The 23,037-nt window shown below is 57.8% G+C and overlaps 9 protein-coding genes across 9 annotated transcripts; 4 read left to right on the top strand and 5 right to left on the bottom strand.

Annotated features, from left to right (window-relative positions):
* Positions 1-2,292: 2,292 nt before the first annotated feature.
* SPRG_02208 (hypothetical protein) lies at positions 2,293-2,634 on the bottom strand (the record flags this gene model as incomplete). The annotated part of the gene is made up of 1 exon (XM_012340759.1): positions 2,293-2,634. One exon carries the CDS (start codon positions 2,632-2,634, stop codon positions 2,293-2,295), a length of 342 nt encoding a protein of 113 aa, XP_012196149.1.
* A 1,215-nt stretch (positions 2,635-3,849) lies between these two features.
* On the bottom strand, positions 3,850-4,723 carry SPRG_02209 (hypothetical protein; the record flags this gene model as incomplete). Its single annotated transcript, XM_012340760.1, has 1 exon — positions 3,850-4,723. One exon carries the CDS (start codon positions 4,721-4,723, stop codon positions 3,938-3,940), a length of 786 nt encoding a protein of 261 aa, XP_012196150.1. The 3' UTR covers positions 3,850-3,937.
* A 346-nt stretch (positions 4,724-5,069) lies between these two features.
* On the bottom strand, positions 5,070-6,206 carry SPRG_02210 (hypothetical protein; the record flags this gene model as incomplete). Its single annotated transcript, XM_012340761.1, has 3 exons — positions 5,741-6,206; positions 5,561-5,693; positions 5,070-5,519 (listed from the first exon to the last, which is right to left on the bottom strand). Exons 1-3 carry the CDS (start codon positions 6,169-6,171, stop codon positions 5,070-5,072), a joined length of 1,014 nt encoding a protein of 337 aa, XP_012196151.1. The 5' UTR covers positions 6,172-6,206.
* A 382-nt stretch (positions 6,207-6,588) lies between these two features.
* On the top strand, positions 6,589-8,956 carry SPRG_02211 (hypothetical protein; the record flags this gene model as incomplete). The annotated part of the gene is made up of 6 exons (XM_012340762.1): positions 6,589-6,812; positions 6,865-6,911; positions 6,963-7,249; positions 7,294-7,364; positions 7,442-8,078; positions 8,117-8,956. The coding sequence occupies 6 exons, from the start codon at positions 6,589-6,591 to the stop codon at positions 8,954-8,956; spliced, it is 2,106 nt and encodes a 701-aa protein (XP_012196152.1).
* A 2,303-nt stretch (positions 8,957-11,259) lies between these two features.
* Positions 11,260-13,013, top strand: SPRG_02212 (hypothetical protein; the record flags this gene model as incomplete). The annotated part of the gene is made up of 1 exon (XM_012340763.1): positions 11,260-13,013. Exon 1 carries the CDS (start codon positions 11,295-11,297, stop codon positions 13,011-13,013), a length of 1,719 nt encoding a protein of 572 aa, XP_012196153.1. The 5' UTR covers positions 11,260-11,294.
* Positions 13,014-13,682: 669 nt separating this feature from the next.
* SPRG_02213 (hypothetical protein) lies at positions 13,683-14,890 on the top strand. The gene is made up of 4 exons (XM_012340764.1): positions 13,683-13,804; positions 13,854-13,948; positions 13,996-14,437; positions 14,487-14,890. The coding sequence occupies exons 1-4, from the start codon at positions 13,686-13,688 to the stop codon at positions 14,809-14,811; spliced, it is 981 nt and encodes a 326-aa protein (XP_012196154.1). The 5' UTR covers positions 13,683-13,685; the 3' UTR covers positions 14,812-14,890.
* Positions 14,891-14,991: 101 nt separating this feature from the next.
* On the top strand, positions 14,992-15,773 carry SPRG_02214 (hypothetical protein). The gene is made up of 3 exons (XM_012340765.1): positions 14,992-15,317; positions 15,367-15,556; positions 15,614-15,773. The coding sequence occupies exons 1-3, from the start codon at positions 15,054-15,056 to the stop codon at positions 15,646-15,648; spliced, it is 489 nt and encodes a 162-aa protein (XP_012196155.1). The 5' UTR covers positions 14,992-15,053; the 3' UTR covers positions 15,649-15,773.
* Positions 15,728-18,206, bottom strand: SPRG_02215 (hypothetical protein). The gene is made up of 3 exons (XM_012340766.1): positions 18,150-18,206; positions 17,467-18,106; positions 15,728-17,415 (listed from the first exon to the last, which is right to left on the bottom strand). Exons 1-3 carry the CDS (start codon positions 18,181-18,183, stop codon positions 15,768-15,770), a joined length of 2,322 nt encoding a protein of 773 aa, XP_012196156.1. The 5' UTR covers positions 18,184-18,206; the 3' UTR covers positions 15,728-15,767.
* Positions 18,207-21,763: 3,557 nt separating this feature from the next.
* On the bottom strand, positions 21,764-22,600 carry SPRG_02216 (hypothetical protein; the record flags this gene model as incomplete). The annotated part of the gene is made up of 2 exons (XM_012340767.1): positions 21,764-22,567; positions 22,595-22,600. The coding sequence occupies 2 exons, from the start codon at positions 22,598-22,600 to the stop codon at positions 21,764-21,766; spliced, it is 810 nt and encodes a 269-aa protein (XP_012196157.1).
* Between the last annotated feature and the right edge of the window lie 437 nt (positions 22,601-23,037).

Here is a 23,037-nt window from a genome sequence, read left to right on the forward strand (position 1 = left end):
AACGTGATTTCCACGCGCCACCCACCACCAGAGATTGCGCTACGCGTCAAAATACACTGTAATACAAGAGGTTTCCCACCAGTAAATCCCGATCACAGCAATGACGTAGTTCCCGCGCGGAATCGACGCTCGCCATCGCAACGTCCGATTCCTCGACGTCTACAGAGGCTCCGAAGCTGCAGGAAAAGAGCTGGGAGTATACTAACTATGCGTAAACGGCTGGGTAGTTGACGAGCGAGGTGAGAGGGATCCTGGTGCGACGAGATCCCTGTGGTCGTGTCCTGGCCGCTATCAAGACCACGTGTTTGATTGGCCAATGCTGATGGAAATAGACCAATGAAACAGCCCTAAAGATATGAGTCGGGTTTGTCCCAAGTGGTGATTGGGAGAAACGATGGCCTGGAGAGAAATCCGTCGAAGTCCCGTGCGACCAGCTACTTGCTACTTGGCGCGATGATCGTCACGAACGCCAGCGAAGTCCACTTTTTCTCGGCGGCAGTTCCCCAGCCCAGAGCCACTGGCCGCCAGCGCGCACCCGCAGTAGCCGACAAGGATCGTTGCGTCCTTCTATGTGCATGCATTCTCCGCGCCACGGCTAGGACGCTGCTCTCGACGGCCTCCAGCCGCTCCACGATTAAGGAGTGTGGGTTGGCAGAGTGACGGTTGTTGCGGGGACGAAAAGGGCAAAGTGGACTTCATTAGCTTTCGTGCAGTGCCATCGCGTGTGGACAGCCATCCACAAGACGCCATGTGGGACGCCCAGATGGCGCCGGTCCACGTGAAACGAACACGAAGATGACACACGTAAACGTGGCGCCAGGAACGACCGATGTTGACGAGGGCCCGAGATGCCCGTGTCAGACCCCGTAGAGCGTGATATTGCAGTGTCGTTTAAGCGCTTGGCCTTTTGCGGTTGCTGCATTCGATCGTTTGCTGGCTTGGTCGCGGCGATTGCAGGCTACGAGTACATGTAGGCGGCCTCGCCAGTGCGTTTGGTGATGACAGGACGTGATGATGCTTCGCGTGATCATGGTTTTGAAGTAACTTTGGACTTCGCTGGAGGCGTCGACGAAGTCTATACATGGAGTGAGAAGTTGATGGCTTGACGGGACGATCATCCCTTGTGACACACTCGACGCGCAAACTATGGCCACCAAGTTCTCGGAAACCTGGGATGGACTCCCAGTGCTCCTTCAGAAAATCGCGGTTTTGAGCTTCTGGGCGCCTTCTCGTGGGACGAGAGCAACAACAATGTGCATACGTTGAAGCTGTACACGCAGTGTGCCGTCGGAGCTCTTGTCGGCCGCCTGTTTGAGGCCTCATCTCTGCAGACCACAGTGTGGTATGCAGAAACCGCGTGCCGGTAGTGCTGAAGTCATGAAGACACCTGCGAGGAGCAATGCACCCGAACGTCTAGCTGGTGCATTAACGCCAATGCGGGCACCCCACCCTACTCCCTTAACGGCCCAATGCGATATGCGGCCCTTGGTTGACTCGGTACACATTGGCCAAGACGTCGTTATATCATCATGTAGTCGTCGAGAGAGGCCACTTGAAGGTGCAGATGCTGCAGTCGCGAGGTGCGTTAAAACCTGATCAAGGACCGTACATCTTCAGCCGTCCCGACGAGCATGTCGCTAAAGGTCGGGCACTGGAGCGCGTCCGAGAAGACGTCGCAGAGCTCGCGCAATGACCGCGACGACCCGCGTACACATGGTCAAGCGAGAGGTGCGTCAGATGCAAGGGAATAGACTCACTGTCTCCAGTGGTGTTCTCCGACACGATCATGGCGCCATCGCCAACGACGCCACGACCGTATCAGAGAACGCTACTGGGGACAGCGCGTTGGTGCAAGGCCGTAGACACTCGCCGCCTGGGCAACGTCGCAAGTCGAGCGAGCCCATGATCTCGAGGTCGCGCAGCCCGTTGCTGGTGCGCAGGGACCAGGCGGCCACAAGCCTGCGGGTGGGAGCTCAAAATGACGCAAATCGACACAATGAGCTGATGAAGCGCGAGATGGCCGTGACGACCGTAGCGGGCACTCGGTGGCCATCGGGGAGAATAGCTTGAAGACGTGCAAGCTGTTGACGCGACGAGAGAGCTCGGACGCACCAAGCATCCAGATAGTAGCTGCCTCGTTGATGGCAATGCGGCCTGAGATCTCAATCACGTGATATGGAGAGACGGCCACCAAGTGCGGCAGCATCACGCCAAGCACGTCGCCAAGGAGCACCGTAGTTGTTTGGACGAGGCAGCTGGCGGATCCAGCGTCGCCGGCACGCGAAGGAGTACTTACCGGAAGTGCGCAATCTGGTGCATCGACGTGAAGCACCTTTTGCGCGCGATACATGTACCGGCCGGCGAGAAGAAGCCGAGCAGCGGCAGCACCTCAACCCCGCGAGTTATGTCCTGCGCATCGAGGCGCGGGTGGTCGATCGGCAGGATCGCCGCAACCTGGTTGTCGCCGATCACGTTGGCCATTGTGAGGAGGCTCGGGTAGCCAATCGGGAGGATGTCGACCGGAAAGGCGCGGATCGCTGCAAAGAGGTCGCTTGGGTGACGCACAAAGCTAAAGATGACGCGAAGCAAACGGGTCTCGAAGACGCTGCGCGGTGGCCCACGCGGGCGCTGCATCGGAGGCGCGTCGATGATGCTGATGCTGGGGTGCGATCAAAAGTAAAAGTGTGTCATCGCAAGACGAGCACCTTTCGACGCAGATCATTCTGATGACCGAGCGCGCGAGCAACACAAACCCGGAGTAAGCTTCGCTTTAATCATGCCGCGAGCGTAGGCGCCAAGATTTCGTGTGTTAGGCGCACAACCGGGCACAGCTTGTGCCACCTATTTCCAGTGTCTTACCATAGCCACACTGATTGTTGTTTGGTCTAGATATGGTCGGCTACTACAATCCCACCGATGGCACATCATGGATTGCACTGGTCGCATCTGCCGCCGCGACTACACACTAGAAGAAAGGCAGGCTGCGAGCAGCTCCTGTGAGGCAGGCTCCCCGTCGCAACGTACTCGGCGCAGCGTGTGCGTGTTTGTTGCAGAGGGATTGATGCTAGACTGGCAAACAAGCGAGTACAACTACCGGTGGTACATTTGAAAACCGGTACTGGTAGATCGCAGGAGCTTGAAGTTGGAGGTCGGACTAGCACTTGATACGGATTGGTCAAAATCCATTCTATTTTTCAATTGGCAGAAATAGCACCTGATTGGAGCCCCACCTGCGAGCTCAGCTCATGGAGGGCCCATTGGTTCAATCAAGGCAAGTCGAAACTCGATATGCAAGGCCACCACGGCCGCTGGTGCCCCGCGAGGTGCGCCGCTGCAACCTCGCTTCCATGTGCATCACGATGCCACTGTAAGCATGTGGCACACAACCACAATGCGTTGCACGAGGACCCGCCACTGAGACGTCGCTGCTACGGTGACCCTGCCACGGTCGCCTCGGCCGCTGAGTTCTGGCTGCCCAAGACTATCTTACCCTAAGTACATAGAGTGCCTACTACGTGATACTCTGCGCAGGCCCACGAGCACTGACCCAACAAAGCCCAACAAGCGTCACGACTCTTGTCCACGTTCAAGATGGCCTACACCATCCACCGAGCCGCGTTCCAATACCTCTGACCCGCGGTACGCGCTTGCGTCTATTAGCTCAACGACTGGCATGTCCGAAACGATCACGCCTTCCACTACCACCGCCAAGTGCCCAGACACTAAACACCCGATTATCTCCGGCTTCTAGCGCAGCACGAGTGGCTGCGCCGACCTCTTGTCCTGTGGAACACGCTCCAGCCGCCGTCAGCTTAGACCGTGTCCTTCAACCGATTGTGTAAATGGAATCAATGATGTTGTTATTCATCTTGGATGTTACGCTACGTGATACCTTCCTGGTGGCATTTTAAGAATACGTGTCGGTAGTGAAGCGGTGCTAGCGCTGCATGTCGTTGTCGGTCTTGAAGCGCTCGGCCGCATTCTTGGCCTCTGCTTCCATGTGCTGGCTCGCCGCCAATGCAGCCTTCATGTCTTTCATGGCTTGAATCAACGCATCGCGCTCCTGGACTGCAGCATCGCGCTCCTTCACGACATCGTCATATTTGCGCTTCAGTGCATTGTGCGCAGATCCCGCAGCGCCCATCGGGTGCGTCTTGTGCGAAAAATTGTCTTTGACGACAAAGTTGTCGCAGTCGCGGGCGACGGCGTTGAAGGCCTCGCGCAGCTCGGCCGCCGAGACGTTCTGCTTGTCGACGTGGCGCAGCAGCACGCACCAGAGAGAGCCGTCGAGCACGGTCACGCTGGCCGACGATGTGACGTCGGTGACCTTGATCGACACGTCCGAGACCACGTACGTGTGCAAGAACTCTGCTGAGCCGGAGAGGTCCGCCACCTTGTCGGCCGAGTAGCGGTCGGGCGACGCGACCGTCGCAACCACCACGAGGCCGCCGTCAGCCGAGATGGCGCGACCGAGCTCGTCTTCGGGGGCTGCGGTAAGAGGCCCCTTGACACCGTGGAGCGCCGAGCTCAAGGCGGCTTGGGCGGCCACCGTCGTCGCCGCGGAAGGCAAGCTGTTCATCGCCTTCTCGATGCGCGCGATCGTCATGAGCACGTAGATGAGGAAGGTGCTGCGGTTCATGGCGCCGTAGCCATAGGACGCCTTCATGCTCTCGGCGTCGAAGCGCGGGCGCTTGCCTGTCTGCGTGGCGAACGTCGAGAACATACCGCTTGCTGTAACCGAGTGTAGAAACCGAATATGACAGCATTTTCAATTGCTCGCGGGGTGTATTATTATTCAAAGTGTGTGACCGGCGCTTTTAAATAGACGGCGCTGATTGGCTTCTGCACTACCAGACACCGAATAACGGGATGTGATTGGTCCTTTGCTGTGGCCGATTCGATATTTTTATTCAAAATAATAAATACAAAAGCCGTGCTGCCTTTCTGCGGGTTGCAGTCGCTCGTGTTGCAGTCGTCCGCGCCGATCTGCCGCCACGGACGAGGCTGCCACGCACTCAATAGTCTCTCTGCATACCACCTGTATTCCACTTACATGATTGACCTACTCGCTAATGATGCGACGGCTTCTTGGGCAATGGCACCTGCAGCTTTGTCTCAAGCGGCAACAAGCCATGCTCGCCCGCGATGCTGAGCCACGCGAGGCTGTAGTAGGCGTGCATGACGTCGGGATACGTGTCTGGAAACTTGGCAATCCCGCCGCCGTGCGGAAACTGGCACGAGAGCACAAACTTGCGGACGCTGGGAATGTCCACGAGGTTGTGGAACCCGAGCATCTGCAGCGTCGCGCCGTCCCAGAACGCGTAGCAACTATCCGGCGTCTTGTTGGTACGGCCCTGGAAGCCCTCTTGCTGCCGAGAGACGAGCCAGCGGAGTAGCTTCTGCATCGAAAAGTCCACCTGCGCGAGACGGCCGCAGAGCGCTAGTGACGCCATGCCACAATAGGTCACGCCGCCCTGCGCTTCAAGGCCCGGGTTCATGCCAAGGCCGCCCTCGTACGTCTAGCAAGGGTGAGGATTCCTATCAAGAGCACGCAACGCACCGCACACGCATTGACGTAGCGCACGACGCCGTCGCGGTCGACGCCCGACCAGTCGTTGAGCATGTGCGAGATGGCGCAGGCGCAAAAGACAAAGCGCAGATCTTCCTCGGTGCCGAGGGAGCTCGCCGAGAACCTAGCCACCACTGGTAAAACAAATATGAATGGAAGATCGCCTCGTACCCGCCCGTCGCTGGGTTTTGCAGATGGCGAAGGGACGCGATGACGGCTTGCTTGTTGACGCGGCTCAAGTTGTCGCCAAGCGTCCGGAGAATCGCTATCGACGCATACGTCGAGGCGATGTGGGCCACGTCGTACGTGCTGCTCTCGTAGTCCTTGGGCCGTTGGCCAAACACATTGCCCATCCACGGCGAGCCGCGAAAGCCGCAGTCGGACACGTTGATGCTGCGGTCGCGGCGATCGGGGTGAACCTGCAGCGAGTAGACCCAGTCGATGAGCTCCTTCTTGTCGACGCGGTCGAGCTCGCCGAGGATCGCGAGGCCATGTATGCAGAAGAAGAGGAGCACGACGCGGTGGTGGTCCTGGCCCGCGTACGGCTCTGGCAGCTTGCGCAGGTGCCGGAGGAAGAAGAGCACATGCGCCTCCCGATCCATGCTGCTGCTGGCTACGTCCAATTCGGATTTTTCACCCACTTCACCTTTTATTGCACGCAGTTTCTCACATGTGTGAAAACACACCATTTCACCGCATTTTATAGTGTTATAATTCGAGAAGTCGGTCCAGTACGAGAGCGTATACGTCGCGCGTGCATCAGTACGACCTCAAGTCTAGCGATGCAAAGGATTTTGCTGCATCTGGCTGTGGTGAGGATAGCCGTGTCGCGACAAGGACTGGAATGTCGATGCCTCGGCATTCCACACTAAATCCGCAGTAGAATATAGTGTAAATTGTAGCGGCGTGGGATTGGGCAATATTCCAGAAATGTCGGTGTGTGATTGGGCAGCGGGCGAAATGAAATAAATGGCGAGACGAATCCATTGGCCAAGCGCACAATAAGATCACATCGAGCCATGGCCAAGGACGAAGGGAAGCTGCACGAGCGGGAAAGCAAGGAAGTCGCGGTCCTCAACGAGCGCATTGAGCTCGAGACGCCGGCGCGCGGCTCGCAGATGGACGACGTCGAGTCCTTCGACGTGCTGCCGCTCTCCATGTCGACCAAGAACGGCCTCAAGCGCTGCAAGTTCACCAAGCCCACCAAAATTCAGATTGGCGCGATCCCGCACGCGCTCGCCGGGTACGCTGCCGATCGCGCGCCCTAGCACGGTCTCAATCGCATGTCTGTGTAGGCGCGACATCCTCGCCGCGGCCAAGACGGGTTCCGGCAAGACGCTTGGTACGTTCTGACTGCATGCGCGCGACGATGGACTCACGTGCGTCTTCGTAGCCTTCCTGATCCCGCTCATCGAGAAGCTCTATCGTCTGCGCTGGGACGTGGAAGATGGTCTTGGCGGCCTCGTCATCTCGCCGACGCGCGAGCTCGCGCTCCAGATTTTCGAGGTGCTCCGCGGCTTTGCCAAGACGCACACGTTCTCGGCGGGTCTCGTCATTGGCGGCAAAAACTTCCAGGAAGAGCAGTACCGCATCATCAAGATGAACATTCTCATTGCGACGCCCGGTCGTCTCCTGCAGCACATGGAACAGACGCCGAACTTTGACCTCTCCAACCTCCAGGTGCGTCTCCACCACCGTGTCTGCGTGGACTCAATGCATGGTAGATGCTCGTCTTGGACGAAGCCGATCGCATTCTCGATATGGGCTTCTCGACGCAGCTCGCGAGCATCATCGGGTACCTCCGCCGTCGCGCCAGACGATGCTCTTCTCGGCGACGCAGACCAAGTCGATCAAGGACCTCGCGCGCCTGAGTTTGAACGAGCCCGAGTACGTGGCGGTCCACGAAAAGTCGACGACCGCGACGCCGAGCGGCCTCACGCAAAACTACCTCGTGTGCGAAGTGGGCCAGAAGCTCGACGTGCTCTTCGCCTTTATCAAGTCGCACCTCAAGCAAAAGACGATTGTGTTTGCGTCGACGTGTCGCCAAGTGCGCTTCATCCACGAAGTGCTTTGCAAGATGCAGCCCGGCGTGCCGCTCATGGCGCTCCACGGCAAGTACAAGCAAGGCAAGCGCGTCGATGTCTACTACAACTTTTTAAACAAGCCGGCCGCGGTCATGTTTGCGACCGATGTTGCCGCCCGCGGTCTTGACTTCCCCAACGTCGACTGGGTCGTGCAGCTCGACGCGCCCGAAGACGTCGCCAACTACATCCATCGCGTCGGTCGTACCGCCCGCTACAACAAGAACGGCCGCGCGCTCATGCAGCTGCTGCCGTCGGAAGAAGAAGGTCTCCTCAAGGGCCTCAACGAAGCCAAGATCCCGATCGCCAAGATCAAGGTCAACCCGCAAAAGACCGCGAGCACGCAGGGCAAGGTCGCGTCGATCGTCGCCGCCGACAAGGACCTCAAGCTCATGGCGCAGAAGGCGTTCATGTCGTACGTCCGGTCGGTCGTCTTGCAGCCGGCCAAGGACATTTCAACGCCGAGGCCATGGACATGCAGGCGCTCGCCGCGTCGTACGGTCTTCCCCACGCGCCGCGCATGCCCTTCCTCAAGGACGCGGTCCAGACGCGCGAAGCCAACCGCGAAAAGAAGAACGTCAACCGCAAGCTCCAGGCGCTCAAGGACAAGATCAAGGCCGAGAAGCTCCTCAAGCGTCTTGGTGGTGCCAAGCCGCCGACCAAGGCCAACAGCGACGACGACGAGAGTGATGATGAGGACGATGATGACGACGACGCCAGTGACGACGAGTTGCTGGTCGTCAAGCAGCGCCACGACTGGTCCGGCAAGAGCGGTGACAAGGGCGAAGACGAGGATCAGGACGACGAACAACTGCCCGATTACGAGACGACCAAGGCCGCGCTTAAGAAGAAGCAGAAGAAGATCCGCGTTGGCGCGGCCGCGCTCAACAAGGTGGTCTTCGACGACGAAGGCAACTCGATGACGCCGTTCGAGCGCTTCTCCAAGGCGTCGGCGGTGGCGACAAAGGAGCTCTACGAGAACGTCGAGGCCAAGGCCGAGGCCTTTACGCAACAGGTCGCGGCCCGCCTCCAGCTCAAGGACGCGGAGGATCGGCAGCTCGAGAAGGACCGTGTCCGCGCTAAGCACGCCAAGCGCCGCATGAAGCTCAAGGGCGAGCGCGACGACGGCAGCGACGACGAGGACGACTACGACGGCCCGCGTCTCGCCGGCGCCAGCAGCGATGAAAGCATGAGCGGCAGCAACGGCAGCGACGAAGAGAACGAGGAGAGCGACGCGGGCGAATTGGAAGATCAGGAAGCTCTCGCGCTGCAGATGATGGCGCGCAAGAAGCGGCGCCTGGCATAAACGTAAACTTTAGACTAAGCTTATACACTTTGATTCATCTGGACACTTGTCGTCGAGACTTACTCAGCGCCGCTGTTCTTGTGTAGCAAGCTACACGTACAGTATTGCGTGCGGCTACACACCACACCCAAAGTTATTTCACTTTGCACAAGCCGTCCGCGCAGGAGCGACACCTCTTGACGACACTACTACTACTAGTACGTCAAGGGTGGCGCGCGATGCGAGCTCCAAGTAGCGATCGATGGTCGCTCAGTGCAGAGACCAACGACGTGAGGCGACATGGATCTCAATGAAGCTGTGGCATCCCCTACGCTGGACAAATGGCGTCTTGCTGGTACACAACGGTACGCCGCGATGACGTGGCATCAAACATATCGAGAAACTAGATGAACTTGTGTCCTCGAACTTGGTCATCGAGATCGCTCGGTCTTGCGCTCTCCCACTTCTTCATAGTGGCCTTTGGTGTGGACCAAAGGCTTTGTTCTTCTTATGCAAACTGTGTTCAGCGATGAGAAGGTACAGACAAGCTGTCGGTCTCGTCTATCCTTCTACTATTGCACAGTTTGCTAGAAGTGTGTGTAGTAAGCCCAATACACAACGGCCTGCTTCATGGTTCGCGGTTGTTTGTGTTTGCCCCACGGACGCTATTGCACCATGCAAGGGCGGTCGAGATTGCCGGTTCTGCCTCACTGGGTACAGCTTTTTCCCTGCACAAGGTCTTATCAACGGGTCCTCGTCGCCTAGAAAGACAACATGCAGCAGCGTGCGGGCTTGGAGTAGAATGAGAGTGGTGATTAAACTTGCAAGTGCGAAAAGAGCACAGAGAGCAGGGTCTCTGATCGATGTACAGATATTTCGTTCTATCCTCTGTCACTGTAGTGCGGTGTCCATCAAGTGACGCTCAAGACCGTGCGCATCTTCCGCTCTTCGGCTGCTCCAAACGGGTCCATCGCTTCTGCGCCAACCGTAGCCATGAATCTTGGCTGCCGTCTCGGCCACCAAGCGCCACCCGGTACTGCAGCCACGAGCCGTCCGTCAACAAAGGTTAGCACTTGCTAGTACCGGTACCTCCCTGTGGGATTTGTAGCACTTCGTTTTCTACGACACGCGAGAGGAGACATATACCTGCGGAGCACGGCTCACGGATCAGATCGCTGCTTCAAGCTTTGGTGAAAGGTGTGCCGTGGGGACACTCGTGGAGTTGTTGAAGTGGGTCCATGCAGTAGAAGAACGATATGCTAGCTGAAGGAAATGTTGTGAGACGACTTTCTGTTGTACCGGTAAGCGAGATGCCATTCGAGCGAAGGAGAGCGGCGGCGCGGGCCCGGCGGTGGTAGAGTAGAGTGCGGCGCCGCAACCCTAACCGCTCCTCTTGGAACTCTGATAATTTCACCCTCTACGTCCGGTGTACACATCGTGGGTGTGCTACGTAGCCTTTGTGGGCTCCTTGTTTGGTCAATCACTTTTGCCGTTGGGACTTGAACTTGAGGCTGTTGTCGCAAGCGAAGCACCCTCTTTTCACCGCTATCTTTCATCACTGTTCCCTCCTGCATGGTCTTCATAGCGTGTTGTGAGAGGGGCGTGGGTGATAGCGATGGGTGCGTTGACGATGTACCGGATCCGTGTCTTCTTCTGCGCTGGCAACGCGACCTCGCACCCAGCACGGCAAATCGTCAAATCTGACTACGCACCAAAACAGCTGCAGCGCGCCGGGACATAGAAGAACAGACGTGTAAGTCATGGGCGCTGGGCGGGTGAGCCAGCTGCTACTGCGCTTTCTTTTGCGCCCACGCCGCACGATCCAACAAGCGCCGCTAGACGCGTAAAGAAAGCAGGTTCCTCCGTCCAGCGATGCTGCCATTGCGCATCTCGACGGCGTTTCGCTCGAGAACGACAGAAGTCGCACTTTTCGCGTCCTTGTGCCGCGTCATCCCACCATGTATTGTCTGAGCACCTGAGGATGTGCGGCTGGGAACGCTCATCAGTAATACGTGGCGCCACCACCGCCCGGATGATCGAGGGTCGGGTGCCTTCTCAGAACTGAGATGGGACATTGGGCAAAACGCGCCATAGAAAACGGTTTTCTGTGGGTTTTTTGTGGGCAAAACCTCATCGTTCGGGTTTTTCTGGGATTTAAGTGTATCTCCCATGCGACACGTCTGTGCATTCAACAAGTTACCATACACACCGCCCCAACACCTGGTGGCATGGCGCACGCCTTCTTTTGCAGGCCACCCATCGTCACCGACGATCTCGCTTCACCTTCTCAGCTCCCCACTGCTTTTCGCTCGAGCGTGTGCTCATTTTCCAATTGCCTTCGCCATTAGCAAGCAGCAGCATGCAGAAGGACAATCAGCTCGACAAGCTCGACCTTGAAGAGCGAGTCTCATACATTCAAAGCAACACGCCGGCAGGCAAGGACGCCGGCGGCGACTATGACGAGGTCAAGACGCCCGGCGAGCTCGAAGACGGCGCGCTCGTCGACGGTGGTGCGCTCAACCTCTACTCGCGCGAGGCGTTTGCGCTCTTTGCCCAGTACGGTGCGATCGGTATCATCTACGGCATGATCCCGTCGCTCGCGTACCCGATCTTCAACAACTACCTCAACATGGAGGGGTACCAAGTCGCGTCCTACGGCGTCCTCGTGACCACGGGCTGGTCGTTCAAGGTCTTCTTTGGCATGCTCTCGGACTGCGTCCCGATCTTTGGCTACCGCCGCAAGTCGTGGATGATCATCGGCTGGACCATCACGATGGTGTGCCTTGCCATCATGTCGGTTGTGTCGCTCGGCGATCCGTACTGCGACGCGCGCCAGATCGACTGCGCGGAAGTCTCGCTCGAGGCGGCGACGCCGGACCAGCGCAAGTGGTTCAACGAAGACGCGCCGGGCAAGGGCTCGCTCTTCATCATCCTCTCGATGCTCGTCTCGGTCGGCTACGTCGTCGCCGACTGCGCCGCCGACGCCATGGTCGTCGAGTACGCCCAGCGCGAGCCGCTTGCGATCCGCGGCCGCATCCAAACCGCGATCTACACGGTGCGCACGCTCACGGGCATCCTCGCGCAGGTCGTCGTCGCCTTCTTCCTCAACGGCAAAGAGTACGGTGGCACCTTCGACTGGGCCGTCGGCCCCAACATCCCGTACGCCATCTGCCTCGTGCCGTGCGTCCTCGTCGTCCTCTCGACCATTTTCATCCAAGTGGAACCCAAGACGCGCAAGATGCCCTTTGGCGAGTGGATCTCTCAGTTCTGGGAGCTCCTCCAGAAGCGCGTCATGTGGCAGATCTGCGCGTACCGCTTCATTGCCAACACGTTCCAAGCCATCTCTGCGACGCCGGCGTCGCCCATCGCGATGAAGTGGGCCAAGGTCGAGCCGCTTAACGACTCGCTCTCGGGTGTCGTGGGCAGCTTGATTTTCTCCGGTATCCTCATCATTGTCGGCAAGCACGGTCTCAACTGGAACTGGCGCTACACGATCGCGGCCGGTACCCTCGGTGTCATCGCCGTCGACTCGTTCGTGACGTTCATGACGATCTGGGACGTGCTCCGCAACCAGTGGTTCTACACGGGTGTCGCGCTCGCCGACAACGTGCCGGGTGGTATCCGCTTCATCATCTCGACGTACTGCGCGGTTGAGATCGCCGATGTCGGCAACGAGGGCGCGACGTACGGCCTGGTGACGACGATCAACAACCTCGCGTCGCCGTTCGCGTCCGTCATCTACAAGTACATTGACTCGTACTTTGATGTGTCGCAGAAGGACATCATGAAGGACACGGACCACGTGCGCTGGGAAGTGTCGTATTGCTTCTTCATCTCGTACGGCTGCAAGATCTTCTCGCTGTTCTGGCTCTTCATGCTGCCGCCCCAGAAGGCGCAGATGCAGGAGCTCAAGAAGCGCGGTGGCAAGAGCCAGCTCGCGGGTGCCCTCTTGATCATTCTCTTCTTTGGTGCGATCAGCTTCTCGCTCACGAGCAACATCATGGCCATCTTCCCGTCGACCAAGTGCTACCGCATTGCCGGCGGCAAGGGTACGGTCAACGGCGTGTGCCCCAAGTAAGCTTGTTGCCAGTTGTGATTTAATCGAATATGTTGTGTGCTTTTTAATCCATTTGTCTATCGGAGATCCCAGCATCGAAGCCCTGGGCATTCCATGGCTGGCTGCATTGTGATCGCTCCAACCAAGGGTTCGCACCCCTAGCCCCAACTCAACCTCCCAAATGCTACAGTAGTAGGATCAGAGAAAAAGCGCTGGGCTCATCAACGAAAAGAAATGTCATATTTGCCATCGACACAAGTCGTCCTACACATCGAGTTACATGTACTAACGAACGGAGGGGCTGGACTTGTACCGTGACGTGGCAGTGTGAGGATGGTTGGCGAGATACACCGCTGTGAGGTCCTCCAAGCAACCGAGCTCATTCGAGACGTCGGACGTCGTTTTGCAAGTCGTGAACGTGGTCCAGGAAATTCCATTGTTTGATCCGCTTGGCGTGGTCGACATATTGAAAAAGCACAGCCCCTCGTGCAGACGGTCCATCCATCACTCGGACAGCGGCTACGAGCCCGCTTGGGATTGGTCAAAAACAAATTGCGCGGATTGGTTAACGCCATTGGATTTCGTTTGGATGCGCCAATGGCCTTGCAGCATGTGTCTAGACGCAATGGTCTCTTAGTATTTGTATGCAAAAGGGTCTTTTGCATCGATACAAAGCGCGACCACGTGGCAACGATGCCACTTTGCATCTCGCTCGCTGCCATGGCCGCTTCATCGTCGATCGCGCACCTGGCGACGTGCGTCGGGGGCATCTACGTGTGCTACCTCTCGTACGGTATCTTCCAGGAAAAGATGTGCGCTATCCTCACGCTCCATTGCCGGCCTCCTGATTATGCATGCTAGCTTCAAATACCGCGATGCGGACGGCGCCAAGTTCACGGCCACGCTCTTCCTCCTCTGCGTGCAATGCATCATGAACTCGGCCGTGGCCTACGCCGGTATCGCGTCGTCTTGCATCTACCTCGTCACCTCACCTGCTTGGTAGCCACGTTTGTCTGGAAGCCGACGACCAAGTCGGTGCCGTTGCAGCCGTTTGCATTCTCGGCCTTTGCGTACCTCGGCGCGATGCTCTGCAGCAACGAGGCGCTCAAGCACGTGAGCTACCCGACGCAAGCCCTCGGCAAGTCGTGCAAGATGATTCCGGTCATGCTCATGGGCGTCCTCATCGGCCGCAAGAAGTATGCGCTCAAGGAGTACCTCTCCGTGGGCCTCATCACGCTTGGGATTGTTGTCTTCCAGCTCGGGAAGGGCTCGTCCAAATCTGGCCAAGAGAACAGCTACTACGGCCTCGGCCTTCTGTTTGTGAGCCTCGCGCTCGACGGCGTCACGGGCCCCAACCAGGAGGCGCTCTCGACCACGTACAAGCCGTCCGTGCACCAGCAAATGCTCAACACCAACGTGTGGGCTGTCATCTACACGGCGATTGGGTGCGCGCTTGTCTCCACCAATGCATCTCGCTCATCCTGCCTTAATTAGATGCGTGGTGACGGGCCAGGGCGCGGAAGGCTTTGCGTTTTGCATGCGGAATCCCGAAATCTACTCGGCGCTCTTCCTCTTCTCGGTCTGCAGCGCGCTCGGCCAGAACTTTATCTACTTTACCATCCAGCGCTTCTCGGCCCTCACGTGCACGACCATCACGACGACCCGCAAGTTCTTTACGATCCTCGCCTCGGTGCTCATCTTTGGGAACGCGCTCTCGCCGCAGTCGTGGGCTGGCGTCGCGATCGTGTTTGCCGGCCTCGGCATCGAACTCACGACCAAGTACGCCAAGTACGCGGCCAAGGCCAAGCGCATCGAGTAAAAACGCTTTAAATACACATACAACACTGCTTACCTCGATCGCCTGCAAAGGCAGGGTTGGCCGAGCAGCTGAGGCGACAGACAAGTTGCAGCGAGCCCACTCCGCTAGAGGCGCACCAGGGACGAGGTCGTCGGAGGAAGGGATGATGATATCTTGCAAAGATCGCGGTGTCAACGGTCGCGTGGTTCGGAACAAGACGTTGCAACCGACGGCTCGCAGCCACTAGCATTTCGGAAACGACCATGAGCAGCTACCTCAAGGAAGGCGTGCTCACGAAGCGCAGCGCCAGCGCCAAGCTCATCACCAACTGGCGCAAGCGGTACTTTGCCCTGACGCCGACCGAGCTGCTCTACTTTGAGAAGAAGGACGATGCGGAGCCCGGTCGGCGGACGCCGCTCGGACCGGACGCGTCTGTCTCGCGCACCAACGACCGCGGCTACAAGCTCTGCTTTGTGGTCAAGTCGACCTCGACGGCCGAGCCGTTCTACATCCAGGCCGCGTCCGAGGTACGCGACGAGGATGATCATAAGACATGCATGCACCAGCGCGATGTAGGACGAGCTCAACGAATGGGTCGATGCAATTGGCAAGGTCGTCGGCAAGATCGAGGACCTCGCCAAGGACGGCGGTGCCACGGAGCCCGAGGCTGCCAAGGTGGATGAAGTCGGCAAGGAAGACGTCGTCGATGCGGAGACCGAGGGCGGCGGCGAGGTCGACGCGCCGACAGCGTCCGGCGATGCCACAGGTAGTAGTACGCATGCAGCGACATCCGTGTTGCTATCCTTTGTCGCCACCTCTGTAGATGGCACGCCGTCGATGAACGAAGGTAGCGAGTGAAGACGACCCGTCGCTTTGAACCCTACCCACCACCCGACGCTACATATTCATATCTAATTGTCAAATCCAAGACGATGCAGGAATGGCAAAGCAAGCTGCTCTTTGTGTTCGTGCCACGCCTAGTTCTTCTTGGCCTTGGGCGACTCCTTCTTTGGCTCCTCGACCTCTTCGTCGCGGGCCTTGGTGCGCACGAGCTCGTCAAACATCGCGATCGTGTCGGCGACGGTCTTGGTGCCATGGATCTTGTTGTCGCGCGTGCGGATGTTGACCGCGTGCTTGGCCTCTTCGTCCGCACCGACGACGCAGATAAAGTTGTAGTGCGCCATCTGGCCCTCGCGGATCTTCTTGTTGAGCGTCTTGCTCGAGTCGTCGACGTCGACGTGGTACCCGGCGCAGAAGAGCTCTTCCTTGACCGCATGCGCATAGTCGTTGTACGCGGCGCCGACCGAGACCACAAGCACTTGGCGCGGGCTCAGCCAGAACGGGAACTTGGCGGCAAAGTGCTCGGTAATGATGGCGCAGAAGCGCTCGATCGAGCCGTAAATCGCGCGGTGGATCATGACCGGGCGCGCAAACTGCTCCGAGCCGTCCGCGCCGCCGTCGCTGCGGTACTTGAGGTCGAACCGGATCGGCAGCTGAAAGTCGAGCTGCACGGTCGCGCACTGGTGCTTGCGGTTAAGCGCGTCCGTGACCGTAATGTCGATCTTGGGGCCGTAGAAGGCGCCATCACCAGGGTCCACGCTCCAGTTGCCGGCGCCAATGAACGTGTCCATGGCCGATGCGAGCGCGCCCTCGGCCTTCTCCCAGAGCTCGGCCGAGCCAAGCGCCTTCTCGGGCTTGGTCGAGAGCTTGAGCTTGCACGAGAGGCCAAAGACGTCGTACACGTCCTTCATAAAGTTGAGGTACGACAGCACTTCGGTCGTGATCTGGTCTTCGCGGCAAAAGATGTGCGCGTCGTCCTGCTGGAAGCGGCGCACGCGCGTGAGGCCCGTGAGTGCGCCCGAGAGCTCGTTGCGGTGGAGCACGCCGCAGTCGGCGAGGCGCAGCGGCAGCTCGCGGTACGAGCGCATGCGGTGGTCGAACATGAGGCAGTGCGACGGGCAGTTCATCGGCTTCATCGCAAACTCCTGGCCTTCGACGTTGAAGACAAACATGTTGTCTTTGTAGTGCTGCGCATGGCCCGACGTGTGCCAGAGGTCCATGTTGAAGACGTTGGGCGTGATGACCTCGTGGTAGCCGCGCTTGCGGTACTCGGACCGGATGTACTCGAGGAGCTTCATGTAGATGCGCGCGCCGTGCGGCAGCCAGAAGCAGCAGCCCGGCGAGAGCTGGTGGAAAAAGTAGAGCTCTTCTTGGAGACCGAGCTTGCGATGGTCGCGCTTGGCCGCTTCTTCCTGGAAGTGCTTCCACTCCTTCATCTGCTTGGTGTCCGGGAAACTGATGCCGTAGACGCGCTGGAGCGTATCGTTGGTCGTCTTGCCGAGCCAGTAGGTGCTCGACGTGCGCGTGACCGCAAACGCCTTGATCTTGCCCGTGTGCGGCACGTGCGGGCCGCGGCAGAGATCGATGAGCGGGCCGCAGCGGTACGCCGTCGTGCGGCCGCCGTCCGGGATCTTGGTCGAGATGATCTGCGTCTTGAAGACGTTGTCCGCAAACATCTCAAGCGCCTCTTCCTTGGTCAAGACGATGCGCTCAAAGGCCTGCTTCTCCTTGACGACGGCGGTCGCACGCTTCTCAATGTCCTTGAGCTCGGCTTCCGCGATCGTGCTATCGGAAGGGATGAGATATATAAGAGGAAGGGTATCATCTTTAACGTACTTTTCGCCCATGTACGAGTCGTAGTAGAAACCACCCTCGACCGGGGGGCCGATCGTCAAGTGGCACCCCTTCATGAGCTCGAGGCCCTCGCCGAGGATGTGCGCGCTCGAGTGCCAAAAGACCATGCGGCCTTCCTGGTCCTCAAACTTGAGGAGCTGGAGCTTGCAGTCGCCAATCAACGGGCGAAAGACATCCCAGAGCTCTTCCTTCATGTCGCCACCCGAGCAGCAGCACGAGTCGGCACCCTGGCTCTCGTTGCCATCAACATCGGCAGCCGTGACCTTGAGCGGGTCATTGGGGCTGCCAGCGTACTTGACCTTGGCAACCACAACCGAGTCGGCCAAGCCCTGCGAGATGCCCTTGGCAATGTCCAAGGGCGTCGTTTCCCAGCTCACGCCCTCCTTGACGGTACCATCGGGCAGCGTGATCTTGATGGGCTTGCGCGGCTGCGCCGCGAGGAGCTCCTTCTGCGCCGCCATGACGCGGTCGTAGACAGCAATGCGGCGCTGGATGAACGCCGGGTTGGGCTCGAGCGTGAAGGCGCCGCCAATCTTGTTGGCATCGGCCGTGATCGACGGGCCGCTGGCCTTGGTCAAGCGCGTCTGCTGGCGCTTCGGGTCCGCCTTGTCGGCGATCGTGGCTACGCGCGGCCTGAGTCCATGCTCCTCCAGGATCATGCGTACCTTCTTGGAGCTTGGCAGCAGCCGCGTCAGCCATTCCTCTGTCTCGGCGAAAATGGCAAATGTCCTCGGCTTCCACGAACCCCAGTCGGACCACAAAAAAATTCTTATCCGGATACGCACCTGGCGCTAAAAGTCCTTATCGATCGATTTTTATGCCACGACATACCCTTGTATCTTGGAATTTGTATGTAATATAATACAAGGCCCTGCCAAAGGGGCCTCTTTTTATGCGTGCCCAGCCCCGCGCGCCGGATAACTACTGCAAGGTCGCAATGGCGAAGATCGCGCGCCGAGTACCAACATTCGCATTGGGCTCTAAGACGAGAGGCGTCTTAGTTGATCGGAGTGAAGTCATTGCCACAAGAAGATGCTCTCGGAGCACTTGACTATGCTCGATGGATGCGGTCACATGGCCACGCACTGGTGGCGCACGGAAACGTTGGTCCTGGATCATGCAGACTGGCGACGGCGTGCAAGGGTGCTGTTGATGGTGGTGAGAAGAGCCGTCACCGTGTCGACGGATTTTCACAAGAAAAATGCTACAGGACGCAGAGCACTCGCACCGAACGTTCGGTGGCGTCGCCTTTCACGGGTTTCGTTGGACGCCAAACACGATTTATAGCAAAAGGAGCCCATGTCTTCGAGTGTTGCGGTTGCCTTTTCTGAGAGGAAAGGGCCGCAGTAGCTAACACACAGTCCACCCAACGCGAGATCGACTGCGAGGGGCTTTGAGGATCGGTTGAAAGTGCGTTTGGCTTGCGGATAGAACCCCGAACCGCCCAGTGGTCTTGTATGAAAGTCATACTGGTACTGTAGTTTGCAGTTGCGTTGGCGATGCATCTCCTCGCCTACGTAGAGTTATCAAGCTCATTTATCACGCGTCCGCTGGAGCTGCGCCCTCGACGTACTACTCATTCGCAGTTGCTACAAGGCGAGACGCAAGACGACGAGCTCCAAGAGATCCTACTTGCTCACGATCGTGCGTAAACCTACTACGCACACTCTGGGGTCGCCAGCAATGGTGGAAGCCGTTCGGCAGCTTGAGCATGAATCGCCTGGTACTAGTACGACGGGACTTTGGATCATTCGAAAATTGCGGTGGTGGGCCGTGGCCCAGACGGGCAACCTCGGGAGCTATCGTGAAGACGGCAATCCTTGGCGTCAGGGCTTACGTGCCACAGGTGTAGAAGACATGTAGATACCGGTAGTTCGATGCGCTCGTGCGCTTTCAAAGAAGCAGGCTGCGTACATGTTGCACACCAGTGGATCAACTCGAGTCCAGATAGTGATATACTAGTATAGAGCTGCCTGTGGTCGGCCTTTCGAGAGACGGTCGCAACGCTTTGTGTCTTGGCCGTTTGCACGACCTTGTCATGCTTGGTTCTGTCGTGCATTCTTTGGTACAAGCCACATCCCTACCGCTTCTTGCTTGACGCACCGGCCATGCCTCACGACCGCATTATTACGTTTTTGTTGCATGTTAGAAACTCATTTCAACAAGCCATGGCACCGAGTACGGCCATCTCGAAGCAACTCACCGTTGCACATGAAGTACTCTAAAGTTTTTGCCCGGACGGTCCGGGTGTCCGGATGCATACAGATAACTGTTTTTGGGATTCGGAAGTCCTGAAATAATGTTTTTATAAAACGTGCGAAATTTGAAAAATCCCTGGCTCGAGTACTGTAGCGGTTACATTATACTTGGACGTTTCATCGATGGGACTCGACCATTTCTTGGACGGCACTTTCAAATTTCATCAATGGCACCTCGAAGATAATGCAAGTTGGAATAAGGAAAATGAAAAGTGAGTGCATTGGCTATGCATAGCGATCACCGACGGTTCTCTACAGCGTACACTGGCGCATTTCTATCAAATCATGAAAATCTTGCTGGCCTTGGCCTCGGATGACGCCTTTTTGGCCCTCTTTAGCTCGGTGGTCTTGGGTGCAGCACTACAAAAGCAAGCCATGATCGCAACAGTTATCAAGCTGCAGTCGCATACAGATTGGCGTCAGCAGCGCGTCGTTTGACCTTCGGGGCAACCGCGGGGGGGAGCACACTCAGTGCTTCGGCCACGGCGAGATCATCGACAAATGGAAGGTCAAGCTCAACATGGTCGACTGAGCTCTTCTTCTGGCATATAGCGCTCTCAAAACGCGCCAGTGACGGACGCTTGGGCACGACCATAGCACGGTGCACCTCGGCCGTAACGTTGGACTTTGTCGCTTCGGATGTCAGCGACTCGGCTGCGGCGACCGACGCGCCGATCGGGGCGCTTGTCGCCCGAGGTTGCAGGTTCAAGCGCTCGCGCGCAACGCTGTACATCGGGTGGGACGACAGGTGCCAGCGCTTGTGCAAGTTGGAGAGCGCGTACACGGAAGTCGTCGTGTGAACGAGCACCTAGAAGCCAACGAAGCATGAGCAAGGCCTATTGTACACATGTACATACGGCGCAGATGCACGGGCAAGGAATAAGCGAGGAGCCAAAGTTCGCGCAGGTGCACGTCGGGACGAAGCCTTCTTTTGGGTCGGACAGCGTAACGTAGTGCATCGCCGAAGCACCCGTGAACGAGACGCGCCACTTGCCGTCCGTCAACGTCACGATGTGTGGCACGTGAATGCGGGAAAAGTTGGCGACCCACACCTTGTTGACGTACTTGGACCACTTGTAGTCCTTCTTCACGGCCGCCACGAGTTCGTTCAAGGCCTCAGTCTCCTGACGCTTGAAATGTTCTCGAGGTGCTGGATCAACCGATGCAAGTTGAATTGACGGAGCTCCTGTTTGTTCGTGCCTAGACACTAGTTTCGCATCGATATACAAGCAGGACGACGTTACCGTGGGCCTGGATGACGGAGCTCATCGAGTCGCCGCGATGAGTCGCCAAGCACGAGCACGTGAAGATGCCGCCTACTCAAAGCTACACAATAAAGACATCACATACGAAAGCGTACCCGTGTAGGCGCGACACATTTTTCCTTGTCGCCGGCAAGACGTGTGAGAATGGCGAAGGCATCGACGTCTTCTTCGTACTCTTCGAGGGCGTCGTGAAGGACGGCTTCAAACTCGACCTTGGTCATGTCGTTGTAGATGAGCGCCATAGCGGCGTCCTTGAAGGCAGCGCGGCGCTCGCCGAGTCCTCGAACCTTGTCGATGCGCTTCTCGTGGTGGTATGTGCAAAGCACGTGGATCATGTCGAGCTCGTCCGCAGTCGCTACGTAGTGAGTGTCAGTAAGATGCTGGGTGCTGGGCAGGTAGAGACACACCCGGATAGGCAGCACCGTCGTCTGTCATGAGAGTGACCCCTGGCTTGTCCAGACCGAGGGCGACAAGGCCCGCCTTGACGACCTAGGCAACTGAAATAGAGTTTGCTCAGTATCGAGTTTGGCCATGCGTACCTCCTTGTTCTCGGAGCCGTCGAGCGCGATACCGCAAAGAATGCTCTTGCCGAGGCAGTCGACAAGCGTGTACGGCATGAGCTTCAGCGTGTGTGGCGTCATGTTGTGTGTGCCATCGACCAGGACAAAGTCCCCGAACGACGTCACGTACGCCTTCATTCGCTCGAACTAAGGCAAACGAGCAACATAAGTTATGATCCCATTCGCAAGGGAGGAATCATACTTGCACGCACATCGACTTGAGTTTGGTCGTGTAGTCGAGTTCAAAGTTGAACACACCACCGGCTTCACGAATGTGGTTGCCTTCTTGGAAGAGCACCGATATCGCGTGCTCGTCCGAGCCGAAATGCGCGACTTGGACACGCTTCAGGACGCGGTGCAGAAGATCGTCGTCGTAGTGGCGCCCGCGAAAGTCGCGCTCCAATATCTCGCGGACTGTGCTCGTCGGGATGGCGTGGACGGCAAGCTTCTCCAAAAGAGCGAGCTCGTCCGGCAAAAAGTCCTTCTCGCACTGCACGAGCACCATGCCGTTGGCATTGGTGGCCATGTTATGGAGCGTGTGCGCGTGGTTCAAGTTGGCTTCGTACACGCGGTACACCTTCTCCTTGGGGTAGTACCGAAACTTGAGGACCCACATGCAGTCACTGCGGTGCTTGATACCCCGTGGAAGGCCTTCCTTCCTGGGGTCTCTCCAGTTGCAGTACATCTTGCACTCCACGAGCTTCCCCATGTGCGTGGCGCGGACAGCGGCGGACGACCGTCCGTTGACCTTCTTGCCGTCCTTGCAGGCCTCGAAACCAAAGCGACGACCGAACTGTTGCACGTTGTCGACGTACTTCTCAGCATTGTCAAAGGTAAAGCGGAGGCGCACTCCCAATGCATCGACATCGGTCGCATCGGGCGACCCGTGGGTCGTCGTAACGGTCGTCGCGCCGGTCTTCGTCGTAGCGTCGGGCGTAGCGTCAGTCGCGTCGGTCGTACTGTAGATCGTCGTCGCACCAGTCGCCGTAGCCGCAAAGGGCTGGCAAGCGGCTGCTGTCGGAGCAACCGCCATCGATCGCGAAATGAATGGCAAGCCTAGGGTCAGCCTACGGTACCCGCTAAAAAGGCGAAAAATATTTTTAGGCTTTTCTAGGACATCCTTATTTGAGTCCTTGTCCAACCACCCGGACGGTCCGGGTAAACTGTCTGCAGCAACGGTCACTGTCGAAATCGCCATCTCGATTCGCGTTCAACTTGTCTTCTGCACGCCAACTCGGCCCTTGGTCAGGTGTCTGGTGTCTGGCCCTTCGTGGTGTCTACGCAGAGCTTTCACACGCACAGAGAAATGAGTTGCGACATGGCGTCGTGATAACACATTCAGCGCTTTTGCACGACGTGAGATGTTTGTGAGATTGCACACTGCGCGCGCCTCTTCCTACGCGGTGAAGTGTACACTGAGTTGTATGTTGAAGTCGATGTCCTGTCAATCGGCGGTCCCGTTGTCGAGGT

The sequence above is a fragment of the Saprolegnia parasitica genome (assembly GCF_000151545.1).
Source record: "Saprolegnia parasitica CBS 223.65 unplaced genomic scaffold supercont2.5, whole genome shotgun sequence".
Taxonomy (NCBI): Eukaryota; Oomycota; class Saprolegniomycetes; order Saprolegniales; family Saprolegniaceae; genus Saprolegnia; species Saprolegnia parasitica.